The sequence below is a fragment of the Megascapheus bottae genome, chromosome 12 (genome assembly GCF_031878675.1).
Source record: "Megascapheus bottae isolate mThoBot1 chromosome 12, mThoBot2.hap1, whole genome shotgun sequence".
Lineage (NCBI taxonomy): Eukaryota > Metazoa > Chordata > Mammalia > Rodentia > Geomyidae > Megascapheus > Megascapheus bottae.
In genome coordinates, this window is record NC_143520.1 from 52,466,090 (window position 1) to 52,489,755 (window position 23,666).

General features: G+C 38.3%; 1 protein-coding gene across 1 annotated transcript in view; it reads left to right on the forward strand.

Moving 5' to 3' along the window:
* Positions 1-23,666, forward strand: part of Cntnap5 (contactin associated protein family member 5) — an 852,241-nt gene that overhangs the window by 579,516 nt on the left and 249,059 nt on the right. Inside the window, exon 13 of the mRNA XM_090342979.1 lies at positions 10,204-10,404. Coding sequence (XP_090199105.1) covers positions 10,204-10,404 — 201 coding nt within the window. The remainder of the gene's footprint in view (positions 1-10,203; positions 10,405-23,666) is intronic.

A 23,666-nucleotide genomic window follows, 5' to 3' on the forward strand; every position in this document is an offset into this window, starting at 1 on the left:
AATGGCCTGCCTTCTTACTTGGCCTAGAAAAATATGGCACACCTAGTTCTGGATTAAGACAGGCATTTTGCATTATGCCCAATCTCAAGAGAGCCTCTGGGTTCACTACCGACTACTTTAGGTCTTCTAAACAAAGAAATAACAGCTATTACTATTTATTATGTTCTGTGTCTACTTCCCTCCATATAATTCCTACAGTTAATAAACTTTAATCCACATGATGAAGATTAATAAAGGGATCATTTCTTTTTAAATTTATTTTACTGTTTTATTGTTGGGATAATGTATAGACTGCCAACAGTTATATACCCCAGATAGTAGGTGCATTACTTCTCACACATTGATACCCCTTCTCATGGTTTTTGTCCCCATATGCCTCCCCCAACCCCCTAACAATCATCTTGCTTTCCCTTTTCCCTCTCTCATTTCAAATAAATAATTAACAATATACCAGATAAGAAAGTCAGATACAGTAACAATATGAAATTAATCAAAGGGGAAAAAAAAGAAGAGAAATAACATAGTACATTAAGAACAACAATCACACAAAATAAAACTCTTGTTTCCATATCCTACAGTTCATTTCATTTAGTCTCGTCCTATATGACCTTATGTACCTAGGTTTTGAGCTATTGTAATCCTTTGCTAGGAGAATCCTAGACGTTTGCTAATTATTACAAATGAGGGACACAATTGAGCCTATGTTCCTTTGGGTCTGGTTTACTTCACTTAATATATTTTTTCCAAGTCTTTCCATTTTTTTTACAAATGGGATGATGTCATTCTTTATGATTACAATATAGAATTCCATTGTGTATAAGTACCACATCTTCTTGATCCATTCATCTACTGAGAAGTATCTGGGTTGGTTCCATATCTTTGCTATAGTAAATAACATTGCTGTGAACATAGTTGTGCTAGTGGCTTTGGTATGTCCTTGTTTCTGGATGATTGGGTAAATGGCATGGTGTGGAAATGCTAAGTCATAGGGGACCTCTATGTTTAGTCTTTGGAGGAATTGCCATACTGCTTTCCATAGTGGTTGAACGAGTTTGCATTCCCAGCAGAGTAGTAGTGATCCCTCCTGGCCACATCCCCACCAGCATCTGTTGCTAGAAATCTTGATCATAGCCATTCTAACTGGAGTGAAGTAGAATCTTAAAGTTGTTTTGATTTGCATTTCTTTTTTTTTTTTTTTTGCCAGTCCTGGGCTTGAGCTCAGGGCCTGAGCACTGTCCTTGGACTTTCTCAAGGCTAGAGCTCTACCACTTTAGCCTCAGCACCACTTACGGTTTTTTTCTATCTATGTGGTACCGAGGAATCGAACCCGGGTCTTCATGCATGCTAGGCAAGCACTTTAACTGCTAGGCCAAACTCCCGGCCCCTGATTTGCATTTCTTTTATGGCCAGTGATGTCGAGCATTTCTTCATGTGTCCATAGGCCATTCTTATTCCTCTCCAGAGAATCCTCTCTTTAAGTCTTTAGCCCACCTGTTAACGAGATGATTGTTTCTTTCAAGATTTATTTTGGAGAGCTTCAATATTTTTAGCTATAGGCATATTTCGATATGAGGCCCTTGTATGTTGTTTGGCTAGCATTCTTCTCCCACTGTGTGCGCATCCTATTTAACTTGCTAGCTATGTCCTTTGCCATGCAAAATATCTGCAGTTTAATGCAGTTCCATTTGTCCAAACTTCCTTTAATTTGTTGTGTTTCTGGGTCTTTATTAAGAAAGTTTCTACCTGTGCCAAGAAGACGTAATGTATCTCCTATTTCTTCTTGTAAAGTTTTCAATGTATCTGCTTTTACCTCAAGGTCATTGATCCACTAGGAATTAATCCTGGTGCAGGGAGACATAGCAGGATCCAACTTTAGTTTTCTGCAAGTGCTTAACTAATTCTGCCAGCACCATTCATTGAAGAGGCTTTTTTTGTTTCATACTATCAAAGATTAGGTGACCACAGGACCATAGGTTTGCGGGTTGATTTCTGGATTTTCAGTTCAATTCCCTTGGTACTCAGGGCCAATTCTTGTGCCTGCCATTACCAAGCTGTTTTGATTACTATAGCTCTGTAATAGAGTCTAAAGATTGGTATTGATATTCCTCCAATGCTGTTCATTCTGCTAAGGATTGTTTTAGCTATACAAGTGTTTTATTATTCCATATGAAATTTTGGATTACTTCTTCTATTTCATTAAAGAATGACATTGGGATATTGATGGGTATTGCATGAATTTGTAGATAGCCCTTGGCAAGATTGACATTTTCATGATATTAATTCTTCCAATCCAGGAGCATGGGAGATTTTTTTCTCCTTCCTCAATTTTGATTTAATTTTCTTTTTCAGATTTTTTAAGTTTTCATTATAAAATTCTTTTACATTCTTAGTTAATTCCTAAGTATAAAGGAATCATTTCTTGTCTGCATCTGGAGAAATCAGAAGTGGTAGAAAGTTGAGGCACATGGCTACAATCACTCAGCTAGTAAGAGTGACACATCTGGAAATTGTAGTTAGATTTCTGTTTGTGCACATTTCACCTGAAAGGCACTAAAATAAAATCTGCCACAAAGATTTTCTTAAAAACACTGTGAAAACTTTTAATGGCTAGTTGTGAGTGACTCATCCCCATAACCCTAGCTAATCAGGAGGCTGAGATCTGAGGATCACATTTCAAATGCAACCAGAGCAGGTAAGTCTGTAAGGCTCTCCAATTCAACGCCAAAAATCCAGAGATGTAGTTCAAGTGGCACAGCAGCAGCTTTGAATGAAAAGGCTAAGGGATAATGCTCAAACCCTGAGTTCAAGTCTGAGTGCCAGCACATACAAGAAAAACCAAAAAAAATGTAATTGCAGTTGCTGTTCTTCTACCCCCAGCTTCAGTCTAGAACTTTTTCTGTCCTGTTCCATGCCCCCAAGGCACCTACCCCAGCTGAAGAGGCAAGCTAGCTCACCTCCTCACATGCCTATCCCATCCTGCATCCAATTTGCTTCCATCACATATTTAGTGCTGGCTTTCTTCCATTGGTCATAAACTCATTAGTCTTAAGATCCACAGTGTTATGCTGTCCTCTTCCACTTCTGCCATTCTGACCTGGTTTCTTATATAGCACTCTGCACATACCAAATGGCTATCATTTTTGACCTGGAATAAAGTAGCAAACCTCTACTGTTAGATAGAGATACCATAAAATAGATACTGTAAGACAGATTTCCCAGAGCTCTTTGATCATGATGCCTAGTTTAAAACAGGGGGAATAAAAGAAAGAAAGAAAAATAACCCCCTCATCCCAAAGGTACCTAAGAAGTAAAGGCTTGCAGGAAGCTGGAGGATAAATCACAGTAAAGTATGTTTTCTGGAAGTTGTAAAGTGTGGCGGCTCAGGCAGTGGAAGCACACTAATGGATGGAAAGCCTCGACCTGCTCTGGGGTCCACATTGCTGCTAAGTCACTGTGCACCACACGCAGCCTTGAACCTGAGATACACATGCTTCAGTCAACAGACACCAGAAACAGCTGTGTCTGCTGTGCTTGTTAGCTAGACTGGGATAGATTCTTGCCTGGGAGGCTGGGCAGCTCCTCCAAGAGGATTAACCTTAAAAGCTCTTCTGGGAATTGTGAGGCTTATAAATGGGTTACAAATGGCTTCTCACCATGAGTCTGCTTTTCCCTTTGCCTCACCCTGACTCCTCCATGTTTCTAGTAACAAAATGACCTCTCCAGATACTCCCTGGAGAGCTGCTTCCCCACCAAGGCTTATGATAGCACTAGGAAGGAAAGCATTTACCTACCTGAGCCAGAACCACACTCTGCTAAAAATCCATGTGTTGTCATTCACTGCTCTCAGCAACACTGCCCAGCCGAGTGTCTAGTTCACAGATGAGAAGACTGAGGCATAAGGAGATGTAATATCTCCAGGATTCTGGAGGGGGGAGGGAGACTAGATGGCAAACTCTGTGCTTCATCACATCTGCCCCTGCAAACCCTGGAGGCCCATTCCAAGCGTCTATTGACTTAAGCAGTCATTGCCTATGATCGAAATGGAGAGACAAGGTATAAACATATGAAAAATTAAACAACTATCAATACAGAACAAGAGAAATCACAAGACTTTATAAGGGTAGATGGCAGGTGACTGATACACAAAGCACTTTGAGTATTATTTAAACTGTCTTTACTCTTGGCACAGGAAGTTCACTTTGTCAACATTGATAACTGCACTAGAAGTGACCCCCGGGACCTTAATATAGACTTGTTTTATTACAATAGGAGTATAAGTGAATTGGCACACAGTTAAAAGGAATATAAGCAACTCCCCACAGTGATTTCAGTTCAATTAAGCTGGGTATTGACAATCTGTAGACTTCCCTCCTTCCAAGCATTGTGATACAAAAATTGCAGTTTTTTTTCCCTTCTAGCTCTGCAAAGAGACAGATATGTGTGCAGAATCCAGTTTCATTAATCAGAATTATATCTTTTCTCTCCCTCCTTTTGATAATGCTCCTTTTGTTGGTTCTCTGTTCTGAGTGGTGATCCCCCTGGCAACAGATAGGAACAGTGTACTGCATCTGTAATTACTATTATTAATAATAATGATCACAATAATGATACCAATCAAATAGAATGTGGAGAAACAAAGTATGAAAGAGAATCAAGTGGTGGTTTTATAATGAAACTGTGTATAGTTCCTTAAATGAGAGCCAGAGGAACAAGGTAGGTCACACAGAGACCCAGAAGGGGAGAGGCACAGGAGGGGGCATTTCCAGAAGAATGACCTGGAAAGATTCCATCTCAGAGATGATAATATTGAATATTTCTGAATGTCACATCATTACTACTCTAGCATCTCTTTGGGCAATTTCTTTTATGTTGCTTTTGCTATTTTTATGTGTGCAGTTTGGTCTTATAACTCAAGACAGTTACACAAAATGAGACACTCCCCAAATGCATACATAAAAGCTGCTTTGGAGATGGATATACAAATGACCTTGATGACCTGATCTCTTCATGTCACAGAGATGTGTTCCAAATATGAAGGCACTCAGTGCAAGGCCGGCTTCTGATACATTGTAGGTGAGAGTCACTACTTCATAAATTTGCACTTGAGGAAAATGGAGCAGTGTCCTCTGACAAAGGCTTTGCTAGTATTCCACTGTCCCAGACCTGTCTTCCTTGGACTCCAGGCAGCCCCTCTTTCTTGTAATTTTCAAGGGGCTTGCAACAGACATTTATCATTATTATGCACATATTTTTTTCTCTCTCCAAATGATGGCAACCTCTGGAAAGTGTTAGGCAGTACATTTTCATCCTTGGTGTCCTCTGCCTATGCAGTAACTAGGCATACACTGATTGCAAGAATGAGTGTGGCACATCATCTATGCTGAAAGACCTCAAAGCGCTATGGAGAGAGCATGATTCAATTTGAGGAATACTTCTGTGATTTACATAGCACAATGTGTTTAGGTCTAAAAAATAATGCTTTTGAAATTCACGTTTGCTTTTTTGGTGGCTTTTATGTATAAAAATGGCATTGTGGGTATAAGCCCTGAGATTATTCACATTCATACCAATTCATTGGTCTGAATGCTATTTTTCAGATATATAATAATGGCTTTCAGATATATGTAGGAACTGTAGTGAAGTGTCCTTAATTCCCTACTAAAATAAAGGTGGATAGGCATCTCCTTCTTAGCCAGTCTCAGAAGCACTTAGAGGGGTGATGCCATGAGTCCAAACATAGGAATGTGCCATAGCAGGCAGTAGAAGGAATGGGACAAACTGAACTGAGCCACAAAGGGCATATTGCCCTCAAGAGAGGTCAAGATGTTTTAAATGTCTCTAGAGGTATGTCTATTTAAAAGCAAATGCTGCTGAAGAAATTTCAGGAAATAGTTGGACACAGTGGCTCACACCTGTAATCCTAGCTACACAGGAGGCTGAGATCCGAGGATTGCCATTCAAATCCAGCCTGGGCACTATCGTCCCTGTGACTCTTATCTCCAATAAACTACCAGAAAATCGGAAGTGCTGCTGTGGCTCAAGCGGTAGGGTGGTAGCCTAAGAGCTCAGGGACAATGCCCAGGACCAGAGGTCAGTACCACAACTGACAAAAAAAATGAAAAAGAAGAAGAAAATTCAGGAAATGCAGTAACAGTAATAAACAGGGAGGTACACAGGGAAATTCCACTGTGAAGTGAGAGCTAAGCAAGGTGGTGATAATTTATGTTCAGTAGCAGCGATGCCACAGGAAATTGTAGTCCATCTGCAAGTTAACCTCATTTGCGGAAGAGCTGCCTGTTCCCAACTCTAAGAAATGATGTTCAGGTCTTTTCTCCAGTATCTTAAATAGAAAAGCTCTATTGTATAGATTCACAAAATCTCTGGAGTGCCGTCCTGTTATTTATCCCTGTAAGATATGACACAAAAATCATTATTACACTATTATGAATTATTATAAAATAATTTTGTGAAAAAAGTTTTTCAATGGCATTATAGAACTTTTCCAAACTGTTTTTCATATATTTTTATTGCAATTAATTGAAGGGTTACATTATATTCACCAGAGAGAAGGTGCATTACTTTACAAACATTGATACCCTTTCTCATGTCTTGGTCCCCATTTCCCTCCCACACCCCTACCCCTCATCTTGTTTTCCCTCCTTCCCTATCCTATTTCAAATAACCAAATAAGCATGTATATGAGATATCAGATAACAAGGTGAAATACTGTAACAATATGAGGTAAACAAGGTACAGCAAAAGATGAAAAAGAAATAACAAAGCATAAACTTCAGATCAGATAGACTTTTCTTTCTTTTTACTGGGGTTTGAGCTCAGGCACTCTGCTTGATAGGCAGGTTTTATACCACTTGGGTCACATCTGATATCCTAAATAGCTTTTTACTAAAGGCAAAACTTCTTCTCCAGGAAGGTTTTTAAAAGTGCTAATAAAGGAAGTTGGTTTTAGAGATATAATAATGAGACCAGCGTAGCTTAGCCAGTAAGTATTTGGTTGGCATACAAACCAAGATTGTCTGGCTGAAGAGCTCAAGTTGAATCTGACTTCCCTTACCATCTTGAATATTTACTGAAAGTTCCAGTCTCGGTTAAAGTTCCCTGTAGTCTACAAATGAGCCTACTAACAGGTGAAGCTCACCACTCTTGTCTGTGAAAGGAACTCTTTAATGTGCATCTTGCTTGCTTAAAAATTCCCTCGTAGCTGAACATTATGTTGACTTTCTCCAGTTTCAATCACCTTTCCCCATTCATGACCAGACATCAGGACCAGAACCAAAAATTTACACTGTTGACTTTCTAATATTTAGCAAAGTTTTGTATCTTTAACTGTAGAGGGTGGGAGGAGATAGAAAATAAGAAAAAAAACACAAAATAAACATGATTCTGATGCTTCTTTATTTTAGTTTCTCTCCTTTGTCATTTTATGACAAACAATGTGACTTATAACATTGATCAATGAGTATGAATAGGAAAATAAATTATGAAAAATCACATAAATGAATAGTTGGCTACAAAAATCTACAAACACTTAGAAGACAGTATGTGGCAAAATGTTTAATGTGATTTTCTCTAGACTACTTTTAGTATCAGGGTAAAGATAAATGGAGATATGTTTATTTAGCTACCTTGCTAGATACTAATTAGTACATAATCGGTAGATAGAACAATAGCTAGATGATAGATAAAACTCTTGGTTTTTATCTTGTCTACCTTTAAAGTAAAATCCAAACTATAACCCCTTTTTCGTCATCTTTTAATTTAAAAACATGTAAAAGTGAGACCACAGGCTCTATGTCTCAAAAATCACTTCTCTTGTTCTTCATAACATGTTTGAAGAAGCTGAGCTTTGTGTTGTCTGTTAAATGAATAGGCAATATAGGCAGTAGTGGTCTATTTTTGTAGAGTATTAACATAGTTTCTATTTTTGTAGCTTTGATAGTATTTTCCTTATGTTTCTTTATAATTATATTTATTATTGTATTTTATTTTGGGGGTAATGTATAGAAAGGTTACAGTCAGGTACTGGGTACATTACTTCACAAACATTGGTATTCCTTCTCATGTTATTTCTCACACTTTCCCTCCCCCTCCCCCTTCCCAATCATCTTGTTTTTTCCCCTTTCCTTCCCTATTTCAAATTTAGAGTAACATATATACAATATAGCAGGTTAAAAATACTGGCCATTTGAAAGCTTTCCATTTTATCTCTCTGTGGTAATTTATTATTGAGTGATACCTCTGCTGATTATATTTTCAAGATTTGTCTATTCTGGTATCAATTGCAATCACAATGTTAGTATGATTCTAAAGAATCATACTTTTTGTATTATTATCCTCTTCGGCACTATGAGTCAAGTCTTACTTTTATTTTCAAGCAAAAATCCAGTCATGTTGATTTTGAATAAAAATCTTTTACAAAAATGTAAGCCTTTCTTAAAGAACCAGGAACAGTATTTTGGGGGTTCAGGCAGGTTATCAGTGGAACTGTTTGGGGTGATCAGTTTAACATGAGTCAGAATGCTTGACCATAATCACTATGTGATGCAAGAAGTATTTTTTGTTTTTCCAAATTGGAAAACACATGTTGCTTCTTTCTTCTTCTAATCTGTTGAAATGGAGCTATAGGAGATGAAGTGACTGTGTCCAAGTCATACACAGAATCTGTAGTACTGGAAGAACTGACACAGAGCTTCTACATAGTCAGATCTTTATCAGCTAAATCATGCCAACTGCCCCAGCCCTATTCCTTAGTAGTGCTATCTAACAGCAGCTACTCCAGGAAGATCTGATGATCATTACTGTCAAATAAAAAAGCCTTGAGTTATTTCTTCACTTTATGGACCTTAGTTTCCCCATTTGTAAAAGGAAGAGGTTGAAAGAGGAATGAAACCACACAATGTCTGTGCCAGGTTCTTCTTCAGCTCCGAGAATCTATGATGAGTAATGATGCAATTATGTGGGCAAGATGCTCAGATGACAAAAGCATTTCAAGTCTTCCTATTTCCTCCTCTGCTTTATTTGTGAGGATGTTCAGAATTAAATTGCATGTCCAATTGCAGTAAATGTTTTGGCTCAGGTTATTGTAACAGAGTGTCTGATGCACTCCCAGTAGTGCTTTGCAACTTTATATTTTGGTTGCTCTTCTGCTTAGCCCTGCTGTCTGTCTTGCAGCATTACTGGCATAGCTCTTCTGCATTTTCTTGCCAATTTTCTTTTACATAATTCTAACACTGAGCTGTAGAAAAGCAAAGTGACTCATCCAAGTTTGGACTTAACATAAATAGGTTCAAATGCAGATTTCTCAACCTCTAAATTCCAAATTCCTCTTCCTTTCTTGGCTCTCTTGTCTTTTTGTTATAGTTTATAAGTTCTTATCCCTGTGTTTCCTTATACCACAAACATTTCCTCATTCAAAATTCTTTTGTTGTGCAGTTAGAAAGTATGGAAAAGGTAACTAAAAATGTCAATTAAATTCATTTTAGTATAGATCACATCATTTCAACTTATAGTTGACATTAAGTTTAGGTCTTATTTTCAATATCTATGGCTCTATAAAAATTATCTATGATAGTATTTCTTTTAGGAGAAAGTTTGTACAATAGTGGAAAATATCTGTATTGAATAGATAGACAGATAGATAGATAGATAGATAGACAGATAGATAGCAAGATAATTCCCTAAACAAATTATTACTGTAATTCCCTAAACAAAATTATTTACATAGCATTTACATTTGCTAGCTATTGTAAGACATGGTTTCAAGCATACAGAATATAGGTGAAGATATGAAAGAATATCTGAAAATATTCATATGCAAACTATATGCCATGTTATATAAGAAATTAAAGCATCTTTTTGTAACCTTTTTGTAACTTTTGTAACCTTAGTGGGACATGGAACCAGTCTCCCTTGTATTGTTGTTCATTCTAAATGAAATCATGAGAATTAACTGCTAATATAAAGCCTATAAGATAGGGCCTTTATGAATATAGCTCCCGAGAGTATTTACTTAACCCATATACTAACTATGGGTGGAGCTACATAAGGATCAAATGGTTTAGTCCTTCTCTATGGAGCAAACAACACTTGTCATACTCTCTACAAAAGTATAGCACTGAGGTAATGACCAAGTGCTCTTCTTCTGACCTCCCTTCTAATTTCTTTTCCTTTGGGTTGTTTGGGCAGAGGACAAGATATGGATGTCAGTGCAACACAATAACACAGAGTTGACTCGTGTGCAAGGCTCCAACCCTGAGAAGCCCTATGCCATGGCCTTGGACTATGGTGGCAGCATGGAGCAGCTTGAAGCCCTGATTGATGGCTCTGAGCACTGTGAACAGGAGGTTGCCTACCATTGCAGAAGATCCCGCTTACTCAACACACCAGGTAAGGCTCATTTGGTGCCTAATATGCTGCATCCCAGAGGGGAGCAACAATGGAACAAATGAGTTCCCCTCCAGAGGATATCAGGCTAGGGGTGTCTTGTTATAAGGAGGCTGAGGTTACAGTTGTATGAATCTTGGCCTTGATATGAGGTGCATTAATTCTACAGTTTCTCAAGTTTCTCCCATCATCTTCAAGAATTCTTGCATGCCATCTTCAACATTTTGTGCAAGGAGAGCTTCCTAAACAATGCAACACTTAAAGAGCAAGAGAGCATTTGAGTTGGGCAGGGAGTAAAGAAGCCAGTCACATATATGGGACCACTCTGACATGCATGCATGTTACCTGAAGTATATAAGAGTTTTATGCTCCAGGATAAACACCTGAGTTTAACTTAGCCCAGACTAACCTGATCCTTACATATTGAATAGAGACAGGTAGTGGAGGGCAGAGAAAGGACATTGAATTACTATAGCACCCACACATGGGAGGCCAGGAATGAAGGAAGAAAAATATTATCTCAGCCGTCTTCTGGAACATTTTGCTTTAGGTATAACTAGAAGGAGTGTGTTCTCAGTGTTGTTGTGGTCTCAGGTGGTGGTCTTAGGTGGTCTGGTTGCTGGTTGCCTCAGGTTGGTCAGATGGGCCTTGTTACCACAAGTGGCGTTGTTGACAGTGTGTTTTGGTTTCCTCTATTTTCTGGATTCCAAGATGGATGCAAAGTGACTTTGGGACAGAAAACAAATTTAATATAATGGAGAACAGAGGTTGTATTGCTTATGTTTTGTCCTGCTTTTAGTTCATTTTTAGGCTCACGTATGGAGTCAGTCAGGTCAAGTCCACTACAAATGGAAGTTTTTAATGGAAATGACTGCTATTAAAACTAAGGTTTCATTGTACAAATAAAAAACAGTAAGCTACACCTTCTGATTAGCTTTCCTTTTTATTATTTTTAGCATAAATGGCTGTAATAATTGATTTAGTTGTTAATGTGTGTGCAAAAGATAGTAAGAAAAATAAAGGGAACATTTGTCATTATCTGTAGACACCTTGGGCTCTCCTAGTAGAGACTTACAATAGAACAAAACCAAGATTCATAAGACCATATTGAATGACTCTAAATGAAAGGACCTCCAGGATAAAGAAACAAAAGCCATATAATGAGTGATTGTTGTCATTAATGTACTATGTTACCTCTCATCTTTTTTACTGTCCCTTGGTTATTTCATATTGTTAAAAGTATTTCATTTGGTTATCTGATATATTGTATATATGTTTATTAGGTTATTTGAAATCAGATAGGGAAGGGAGGAAAACAAGATAAGTGGCTGGGGTAGGGGGAGGGAAATGGGGATCAAGACATGAGAAAGGGTATCAATGTATGTGAAGTAATGCACCTTCTGTCTGGTGAATATAATGTAACCCTTCTATTAACTACAATAAAAATATATGAAAAAAAGAAAAATAAAGGAAAGAAAAAGAAATTTTCTAGGATTACTAACTAAACAAATGCTGAAAGACTTGCAACGTATCAGGAAAGACTAGTCAAAGTTTATGGATGCAACCTCTGGCATTCAATCCCAATCAGTCCTGAAAACCAACGCATCAAGTCTTTAATGATAATAAAAGCCTTCCAGGGTCTTAAGCATCCATAAAAGGGAGTCTTATTTTCTAGGATCTTAAAATCTACGGCATAGAGGCAAGGAATTTCAAAAGGCTGGGGAAAAATAGATACAGAAATGTCAACAAATGTGAAATGAGAGAAGACTAACTAAATAGAACAAACTGCCGGGCTGATCTAGAATCTTCAGGGAAGGCATCGTTCCATTTCAATGAATTTTCCAGATAACTGTCACTTATCTTTTTAAGCATCACGGATCTTTACAAATAATTTTTTAACTATTTGAAATGAAAATCTTTCTCAAATGGATTACATGCTTCTTTGCCTCCTTAAACAGAATTCTGAACATCGAATGTAACCTTTTCCTGATGACTCAGGATTACCATTGTGAAAATCAATTATGGTATTCTCCATGGATTCAGCTCTACTTGCAGGGCTGATTAGATCACAGGCCTCAGTCATATCCTGTTTCACAGCATCCTTAGACAGAGTTTCCTGCAAGAGGCAATGGATGTATTTCCTCATGTTGATCTTCCATGGCTGTCAAGGCTACAGGAGTCACTGGCAGCAGTTCCTGTCTCCAGAAATGACTCTACCTACTTTCCTTTGCGTTGTAGGGAGTTTTGGGGATTTAGAATCATAGGATATTCATATGCATCTTTTAGAACATGCATTCTATGGTGTCAGTTTTGCTACACAATTATCTTTGTATTAAGAGCACCTTTCCTAACTCAACTATCCTATATTCTCTTTGTACTTTCGAACAGGAGAGGTATCGTTTGGGAAAGGCTACATTAGGATTTGGGAATGACAGTTTGGCTGTCTCAACAATACCCTTATACAAGTTGCTCAGTTTTTTTTTCTTTCTTGTTTTTTTTTCTTTTCTTTTTCTTTTTTTTTTTTTTTTGTTGTTGCTAGTCTTGGACTGGAGCTCAGGGCGGGAGCACTGTCCTTGAGTTCTCTGAAGGCTAGAGCTCTACTACTTGAGCCACAGCACCACTTCTGGCTTTTTACTACATATGTGGTACTGTGGAATCAAACCCCAGTATTCATGGTTGCTAGGCAAGTATTCTACCACTAGTCCATGCTCCTAGTCATTATTATTATTACTATTAATTATTGTTGAGCTAATATACAGAGGGATGACAGGTTATTCCATTTTAAGAAGGCAAATCTATGACCTGATAAATTCACATGAAACTCCTAAACTCATAAGACCCATGGAGGAAGGGATAGGACCAAGTTAAGAAAAAAAATCAGAAATCTTAGCACTGGTATGACACATCCTAGATATTCTGTAAACAGTAAACTCTGTGTTTTGACCCAAGCTGTCACCACAGCAGAGGAAGGACTTTCCACAAAAGAAAATAGCCGAAGGTAGAGCTTGCTCATTTCCACTTTCACTCTGTGAATGTTTATGGTAATTATGCTACAAAATAATTGATTAGAAAGCTCATATATGTACGATTACTTGGCATCTGTCTATGACCAATGGGACATTCCCTTGTGAACCTTTCTAGGTAATTTTAAAAGTGGATATTCACCAAATTATTATAAGAATACATTTGCTATATATTTGAACTTGAAGATTCTCAACCATTATCCTTTCCCTCATGGATAATAAAAAAGCCAGATAAATGAAGAACATAAACATTCAGTATTTATTTTCTCCCATGGAGATATCCTGGAAATACAGCCTGAATCCCCCTGGCCCTCAGATACTAATGCAGAGTGTGGCCATACTCTCCTACCCTCAGTGCACAGAGAGAAGCTACTTAGGCTGTGTTCATAGGAATGGAGAGAACCATGTTCAACATAGAGCACTTAGATCTGAAAGCCAGCACCAAAGGTGTGTACCAGTAGGGTATGTCTTGTCTCCTTCACTACTCAACTCTCCACTAGTATCTCCGTGGGAAAGATCAAGAAAGGAGTTGTAAAGAATAGAGACATCATTCTCTCACCTGCTTGCGAGTCTTGAAGCATTTGGTAACTTTGTAGTTTTCTCATCTAAACCCAGAACAGATTCAGGAAAGATATTCCAGCCCCAGAGATGAGATTTTTCACTACTTGTATTTGTTGTGTATACACACATCCACAATAATGAACAAAGATCTTCCTATATCAATAACTATGACTTTAGAACATCACTTTTTTTAAATCCACAGCCAGTCATTCCCTTGCATAGATGAACTTGAATGAACAAATCTCTTCTTTTGACAAGAGGATCATTGTCATTACCCTCCTAATATAAATAATATGACAAAAAACATTTTCTCATGTAAATCTTTGTGAATATAACTGATTATATACACAGGATAAATCCCTTGAGGTACTATTGAAGGGCAGAAAGTCTTCATTTTTTTCATGGTTTTTGCCACATGGATTTTTTTTTCTGCAGTGCATCAGGACAGAACCAATCTCAACAACACAATAGGCAGAATGGCTACTTCCCAGGCATGGATACTATCATTTTAGTCTGCTTTGATAATCTGATGAATTTAAAATGCCAGTAAACACAATTATAAATAATTATTACTATTGCTTTAAAAAGAGCATAGGCTCTATCTCATAACTTATCAGTTACTACTCAGTAATAGCTGGGTTAGAAGCTATGAAATACTGTGAAGTATGGCTACAAGTAGATTTAAATCAATACAAAGAGGATGTGGAAGACACCTTTCTGTAGAGCCTCCTTTATACTATGCATAAAACACAACCAAGGAAGGAAATCAGGAAGTCAAGAGAAGAAACAAATAATGCAACATACAGATAGCTTCCAGTGGCAGAAGTTTCTTTCTTGGGTCTGTGGGGGGGAGGGGTGGCACAAGATTCTCTCAAATGCAAACAATGGGTCTGCACAAGTAGGGCTTTTATTCCTATCTGATATTTTGGAATGAAAAAGTTAAGGAAAGAGAAGATGCTCAGTTAGTGTGACTGGCATGGGGAAGGCCAGATCTCATTTTTGCTCAAGGCATACCGTAATTTTGCATTTTTCATAACACTCGAAGCCCCAAGGAGACAAAAATATGATAGGAACCAGATATCCAGAGGAAACATGCTTTTATATAAATTGTCCTATCGTGTAGGAAAGTAGAACCAAAAGAGAAAACAATTAGAGCTGTCTCAGCTAAGGCTATCTAGTAGACAGTCTGTCCTCCTTTGACCAAATTTCTGGGCAACATTAAAAGTTTACACTGAACTTGCCTAAATGCAGCAGTTCCAGAGATTGAATACCCTTTAATGCAGACTTCTTTAGAGCACACTTCTCTCTCAACACAGACAAAACAGAAACAGAAAGGAGATAGGCAAAATAAGTTCATATAGGGCTCTTGGCAATGTCTTTTCCATTCCATCTGGTATTGAACTATGACATTGTTATTTTCTGACAGATTCCCATCCCCTACCCTCCCAGTGGACTGTGTCATCCATTTCTTTCACTGAATTTTTATATTAGAAACTCTTGGAAGAAATGGAATACCAAGATATTAGAGTTCATTGGAAATGTATCTCTTATTCCCATACATCTGTGGGAATACATTACTATTCCCTTTTCCTTCCCTAAGATTCATGCACGGGTGAAGATTGGCACTATACAGAAGCTCTTACATAAGGCAAAACAATTGCCAACCTGACTGTACTCAAATTTCCTTGAAATTTCCTTGAGCAGCTACTTCTCCCCAGAGAGGGGTTGTCCTGGCTAAGTTCTAGCCTTTTTCACTTTTCTCATTCAAAACTTTTGCCTGAGGCCACAATTCTGCTTAAGGCGGGAGATAAGCTCCTGGAATGCAACAGGTCCCAGCTCAAGAAACATCTTCACAAAAGACAGAAAAATAAATACACAGGCCACAGTCTCCACACTTGGCTTATGGTTAGCCAGCTTTAAAATATCCATTTTTCCATCAAGAGATGTTGAGCAGGAGTTGAGAAACATCCACAAGGAAGCCTTGTTCCACAGCCCAGGAGACACCTCGCCGTGGCCATTTTGTATATCTGTAGATTTGCTTCGTATGTTGAATTGCATCAAGGGTGTACACACGTGATTTACCCATGCTGCCTTATTTCCCATTCTTACATGGAGGTCTGTGTGAAGATACCTTCTTCAATAAAGCTAAGGGCACTGTAAGGCAGAGGTAAGAAATTTGTACTGAAGTCTGGGTGCTATGGTTTTCATCTTCTCTTCAGACTAACTCTATAGGGAATTGGCAGAATCTGTAAGAGGTGAAGCTTTGTAAGGAGCGTTAAGGTCATTTAGTAGTTGACTTCAAGGGGGTGTTTGGACCTTGATTTAAAATTCTCTTGTTCGAAGAAAAGAGAGAGAGAGAGAGAGAGAGAGAGAGAGAGAGAGAGAGAGAGAGAGAGAGAGAGAGAGAGCGCACACCATTTTGTTTTTCTCACCATAAAGAATTTGTAGAGTAGAAGGCAGGTACGTAAACAAGATATAGTGCTGAGATATAGTGTCCTTGAGTCCTTCAGAACCTTTATGCCCATGAGATGAGAGATTTTGTTCCCCCATGCATTCTTGCTACACCAGGCAAAATAGAACCAGATTCCTTTTTTCCTTCCTTCCCTCCTTCTTTCCTTCCTTCCTTTATTCCTTTCCTTCTTTCCTCCCTTCTACCTTCCCTCCCTCCCTCCTTTCTTCCTTCCCTCCTTTTTTCCTTCCTCCCTTCTTCTCTTCCTCCCTTCCTCTCTTTCTCACTTCCTCCCTCCCTCCCTCCCTCACTCCCAGTATTCCTTCCTTCCTTCCTTCCTTCCTTCCTTCCTTCCTTCCTTCCTTCCTTCCTTCCATCCTTCTTTCCTTCCTTCCTTCCTTCCTTCCTTCTTTCCTCCTTTCCTTTCTTTCCTTCTTGTCAGGGAATTCAAAGTATCCCAGCTTGAACCTCATAGTACTCCAGACTCAGACTTTCATGTGTTGGGATTATGGACAGGTTGCATGATGGCTGGCTTTTTCCTCACCTCTTTGTGAGTTGACTATCTCAGGTACTTGTTGTAGTGAAGGAAAGCTGGCTAACACAACAATATGAAGAAGACCTCGCAGATTCAGACTCCATTACTTGGAAATCTAATAGCGGGGAAAACAGCCTGAGCTGGAGTTTACTTTGGTTTTTCTGAACAGAAAGCATTTGCAGAGCAAATCAGTCAAGCAAACATAATTACAATGACAATTGTTTGAATTTTTCCATAGGGCTAAGTATCTTCCAGCAGTTAAGTACCTCTATTTACTTATTGGTTAAGAGGTGACCCCTACAACCACATCCATTCAATTGTGCAGGAGGACAGTGCTTCCAGTGTAATTTAAAGGGGACAAAGCCCAATTATTTTGCAAGTATTCTAACATGTTGGTTGTAATTTTATGTATTAATTATTTGATATATTTGTGAGCATCGGCTAACTGGATATGTATGCGACATATAATAAATAATTTAAACTCTAAAATTATAAAGTATATGTGTACAAGTATAGTATGTGTTGTATTGTATGCTAATCTATATCCTCAGATTCAACCACCTGAAGGTTAACAATGTCTGAGAAAGATGGGAAGACCACCAATGGACTATGACATTCTTTTGGTTGGTAATTTCCCATCTATGAAAATTAAAAACATACTGTTCTCCATACAACAATGCCTCTTTATCTTTCAGTTGCTTACCTGAGTGGAGACTTAACAAACTGATAACTGCTTCTGTACTTCACAATCTGAGGCATTCTTTCCATCTGTGCTGGTCAGTCTATGTGAGAAATAATTGTGAGTAACTCAGGAGAGAGCTAAGGACATTCTTTGCCAACATGTGTAAAATCTGATTTAAAATATTACAAATATATTTTTTATTCCTTAGCTTTTTCCTTAAATTCCCACCCAAATTATATCTTATTCTCAAAATATGTTTATGTTATTTTATTTTTTGCAGCAATATGGTATTAATTCAGTCCCTTCTGCTTATGAAGCAGACAGTCTACCACTGAGGCTACTTGGCCAGCCTTTTTTTGGATGATAACTGGTTTTTGAGTTAGAATCTTGTATCATTTCCTGGCTGGTATGAACTGTAGTCTTTCTATTCGTGCCCGGACATTGGTTGAGATAGAGTTTCACTTGTTTTTATTCCTGCGCTGGCCTTAAATTATGACCTTTAATCTTTGTGCCTAGATATGTAGATTTTAGCTTGAATTTTTTTTGCCAGTCCTGGGCTTGAGTTCAGGGCCTGAGCACTGTCCTTGGACTTTCTCAAGGCTAGAGCTCTACCACTTGAACCTCAGCACCACTTCTGGCTTTTTTCTATGTTTGTGGTACCGAGGAATTGAACCCCAGTCTTTGTGCCTGCTGGGCAAACACTCTACCACTAGGCCAAACTCCCGGCCCTTTTTTTGAAGTGTTTTTAATTGTATTTTATTGTCGGCGTATCATATAGAGGGGTTACAGTTATATTCATCAGATAGTGGGTACATTACTTCTTGAATATTGATATTTCTTCTCATGTTTTTGTCCCACTTTCCCTCCCCAACCCACTCCCAACCTTATTTTTTCCCTTCCTTGAAACTATTTTTGAAAGTATTTATCAAAATAAAATCTTTTCCACTTACAGACTTAAAAAATATGAATTACATTTGTATAGAAATTTTTATTATTACCTCTTAAGCAATGTAATATAACCGCTATTTACATATAGTGTTCACATTGTGTCCTGTATTGTAAGTAATTTAGTAGTGATTCATGGGAGGAAGTGAGTAGGCTACACAAAACTAGGTGCCATTTGCTATAAGGGATTAGAGCATCATAAGTTCTCATGATGCTCAAAGCAATCTGCAAGGGATTGTAAGGGTGACTTTATGTAAGTTTTGCACTATTTAATGTGTTCTATGTCATACACATCCTTCTATCTGTCTGTCTGTCTGTCTATCTATCTATCTATCTATCTATCTATCTTACCATTTATCTATCTAAAGCAATGTCTTGATATACTCATAATTTACCCTTTGTGCATCCAATTAAATCTTAAAGTTGTGTATAAACCACCATATCTATTTGTACCATTTAGCCTCCACATTTGCAAAACTAATGATCAAGTTTACAACTGGAAGTAAGGAATTGTGAGGCAAAAAAGCCTAATTATGTTATAGAAATGGCAACAGCACATCAGGCCCTGAAGAGTTTACTAAACAAGATGCTTGGTCCTCAGTATGTGCACCAAACAAAACTAATTAATGGAATTTATACTTTCATTCATGCACTAAGTATTTATTGAGTATTCATTATTGAATGTCAGACACTATTCTGGGCAACAGAAATTGAACATTGTTGAAGAATCACAAATAGAAACACACACACACACACACACACACACACACACACACTTTTCTCTGTTTGTATAAACAGTGAGGCAGAAAGCCCTCGAAGACTAAGGTTATTGGAGAGTGTGCAGGTATGGATCTGCACTTGAGATGGGTACTAGGGAAGGGAAATCTGGAGCTGGAGCTGGGACTGGGACTCTGCAGCAGAGAACAGGGAACAGAGTGTGGCTGTGAGCCAGTGTGGCTGCAAAAGACAAGGAAGGGCAAGGCTTGTAGGGATAGGAAGTGACATGATATCCAGAGACCATGAAAGGCCTAGGGTGACAGTTTTTTTCTGATTGTATGGGGAAGTTACCAGATAATTTTAAACATGAGATTATGAATATTCACATTTCAAATCTAAAAGTAGATGCTGATTGATATAAATTAGGCTATACTAAGTGTGCATACATAGTATGCTAAGCACATGGATATGTTTATTTATTTATTTTTAGGTTACTGGCCCTGCCTGATGAACTCAAAATAGCTTTGAGCTTTCAGAAGGCAGAAATGTGACTTAGGCCATTTTGCATCCTGAAAGTCTAGCTCCAGGCTCTTTGTGAAGGTTTAGAGCCCACTAAGGCCATCTTTGACTATGGGAAGTGCAGCTGACAATTTTTATACACAATTAAAATGAACTGATGGTTCCTTATATACTTCACCAATGCAAAGCACCCAAATCTTAGAAGTCCAAGCCAGAGGAAACCCTGGCCACTTCAAGTAACTCATAATTCATTTCCTCTTATAATCCTTTCTTCCTAAACATGCACAAATGTATGTATCACCCATAATATGTCAGTCTCAGCTATCTGTCTGCAAATCATCACTGTCACCATTATCTGTCTATCTATCTATCTATCTATCTATCTATCTATCTATCTATCAGACTAGACTAAGCAAGATACAATTTCAGGGGAAGACATCTATTACCAAGGTATTATTTCTCATGTGCAACAAGAAAATATATAGAAATTAACAATTATCATAACATTTTTCTTTTTTGCCAGTCCTGGCCTTGAGCTCAGAGCCTGAGCACTGTCCTTCGACTTTCTCAAGGCTAGAACTCTACCACTTGAGCCTCAGCACCACTTCCAGCTTTTTTCTATGTATGTCGTACCGAGGAATCTAACCCGGGTGTTCATGCATGCTAGGCAAGCACTCTAGCACTAGGCCAAACTACCGGCCCTTATAACATTTTTCTACATATAATGTTACAAATGCCAATAAGGTTCGTGTCTCTCAGGGACTGAGAACCTGTTCCCTAATCTAGCATTTCATACATTATTTTACTTAATCTTGTTAATGGTCTTATAAAATAATCATTATTTGTATCCTACTGATGGAAGAGGATAATCTGAGAAGTAAGTGGATTGCCCTACTATATGCTCAGATCCAGGTTTGTATAGATGTTCTGATATTAAATTTGATCTGCATTCCCAAAGTAATAAACAGTAAAAGAACACAAGTGTCACACACAGAAGGAAATAGATACAAAGAGGCTCTGTATCCAAAGGAAAGGTTCTTCTTTCCTGATGTCTACTTTATGTAACAACTCTGGTTTCAAACAGCAATAGCAGGGGTACAGTTTGGCAAATCCACTTTATTTTCATCTGGGAAGTCTGTGAGACTGTGGCTAGCTTATCCAAGCCTTCCTTTACTTATAAGGCCATCAGTGTCCCCTGGCTGTGGGATATAGGTCTCAGGTGGGCAGTCTTACGCCTGTGATCTTATCTACTCAGTAGGCTGAGATCATGTTTCAAAGCCAGCCTGGGTATGAAGTCCATGAGTCACTTATCTCCAACTAACTACCCGAAAACTAGAAGTCTCACTGTGGTTCAAGGGTTAGAATAGTAGCTTTGAACTAAAGAACTCAGGGATAACCTCCAGCCAGAGTTCAAGCCCCATGACGGAACCCCCAACAAAAAAAAAAAAAGAAAGAAAAGAAAAGAAAGATTTCCCAAGAATCAACATGCAAATTGTACACAGGTGAAAGTTTGTGTTTTCACACAGTCATGGAAGATTATGTCCACTTACTGTGTCTCAATGATATGTTTCTGGGGAGACACCCTATTTTCAAAGCCTTACATGTACCACTTGGTTAGTGACAGGTAAAAGAATTTAGGATCATGAACAATTGCAAATTATTTCTGAGCATTGATATTTTTGTCTGTTATAGTTAATTATGCAGATGTGGTATCTTGTACCTCATAAAGAGTAGAGATACTACTGTCTTTGTTTGAGATACTACTGTCTTTTGCCAATATTTTTGTGTGTGTTCTTACATGAATTCAGGGCTTGGGTACTGTCCCTCAGTTTTGTAGCTCTAGGCTGGTGCCTATCCCTTAAACTGCACCTCCACTTCTGGCTTTTTGCTGGTTAAATTGCAGATTAAGAGTCTCTCTGACTTCCCTGCCCAGGTTAGATTTGAACTGAAATCATTTATACCTCTGTCTCCTGGGTAGCTAGGATTACAGATGTGAGCCACCAGGTCAGTTCAGTTTGAAGATTGCCTAGGCAGGCTTATGGGTACACTTGCTTTCTCATCTTCAGTTTACTGATTTGTAAGTGTGGAATGAACATGAAGTTGGCTTTCACCAACTTCTACCATCTAACCACAGTCATTATCCACTTTCCCGTCTGATTAGAGTACGTAGTAACTTTATATGCTGAGATTCCTGAAGCCAAAATTTAGGAACTAATTTCACCTCTCCATTTCCATCCCATTCAATATATGAACAATGTTCAGAGTTTCTAGGATCTTCTCAAATAGCATTACTTCTCCCTAATTTCAACACATACCACCCTTTTCCCCATGCTGAAACAGTGTGGTAATCCTTGCTTTGTCTCTTATATCAATCTATATCCTACATGTACCTTTCAAAGCACTATTACATAAACTAGCTTCTACTCTTTCTATCATCCTGGAACTAGAGCCCAGCTTCACTCCTGTGGCCTGCAGAAGTCAGCTAGATGGAGCTCTAGGCAGATCAGTTTTCCCAGGATCCTGCCAAACATGGCCACCTTCCCTTTTCCATTCCTTACCAATATTGCAGGCAATTAGATTACTCATTCCTTTTCTCTTTACACTCTGCTCTATTTTCATATTTTGTGTAGGGATCATTGCCACCTGTCAGTTCCTTCCTGGTTTGCTATATATTCAAATCAATGGAATGTAAACCTTAGAAATGAAGGGCCTCATTTGTCTTACTCTCTAGCCCCCCCAAATGTCTCAATAGATACTAGTATATTGGAAAGGTTTACTAAGTAGTTGTTGATTGATATGTTTCCTTTTCAAGTAATAGTAAGTATCACTTACTTTATCCACATATTCTATGAAAACACCAGTGATTAAAGTAAGTGTATTTGGCTGAACCTGTTACTTGTAGGCAGAGAACAGCTTCCCAGACTGGAATCTGCTGGCCTGGGAGCTGGGAGCTGCTGTCTCACTCCTGGCTCTGCCATTGACTCTCTGTGACCTTGAGCAAGTTACTTACATTTTATGGGCCTCATGTTTCTCCTGCTTAGTACTAGAGGTTCCATTTAATGTTCCCCAAGTGTCCTCTCTCCACCCTAGCATGGCATGGCTCTGGACTAGCCAACTAAAGTGAGTGAAAACACATGTCACAGTTTATTATTCCTTGTCACAGTAAGGAACTAGAAAGTTTGGTGAAACACACAAAGCAAAGAAACAAATAGCTTTGTGAGATTGTCCAGCCAATTCCATGCCAATGCTTGCTGTAGCAGGTAGGTGATGCTTTGACATCCTCTTATACCTCCTCTCCTCAGAATATTCTGTGTGGTACTACTGATGGATTAGCAAATTAAAAAAAATTCACTGTGATCCATCAATCCCACTTCTACCATATGTCCAGAAACAAGGACATACTAAATCTACTAGCACAACCATGTTCACTGCAGCATTATTTACCATAGCAAAGATATGGAACCAACATGACCCTCAGTAGATGAATGGATCAAGAAGACGTGATATTTGTACACAATAGAATTATATGCTGCCATCAGAAGTAATGACATTGCCCCATTTGTAAGGAAATGGAAAGACTTGGAAAAAAATCATATTTAGTGAAGTAAGCCAGACCCAAAGACATATAGGCTCCATAGTTTCCCTCACTTGTAATAATTGGTACACATCTAGGACTCTCCTAGCCAAGGATCACAATAGCTGAAAACCTATGCATATATGGTCATATAGGATGAGGCTAAGCAAAATGAACTCTAGGATATGGAAACAAGAGATTTATCCTTGCTATTGTTGTTCATAATATACTATGTGAAGCTATTTCTTTTCTCTTTTTTT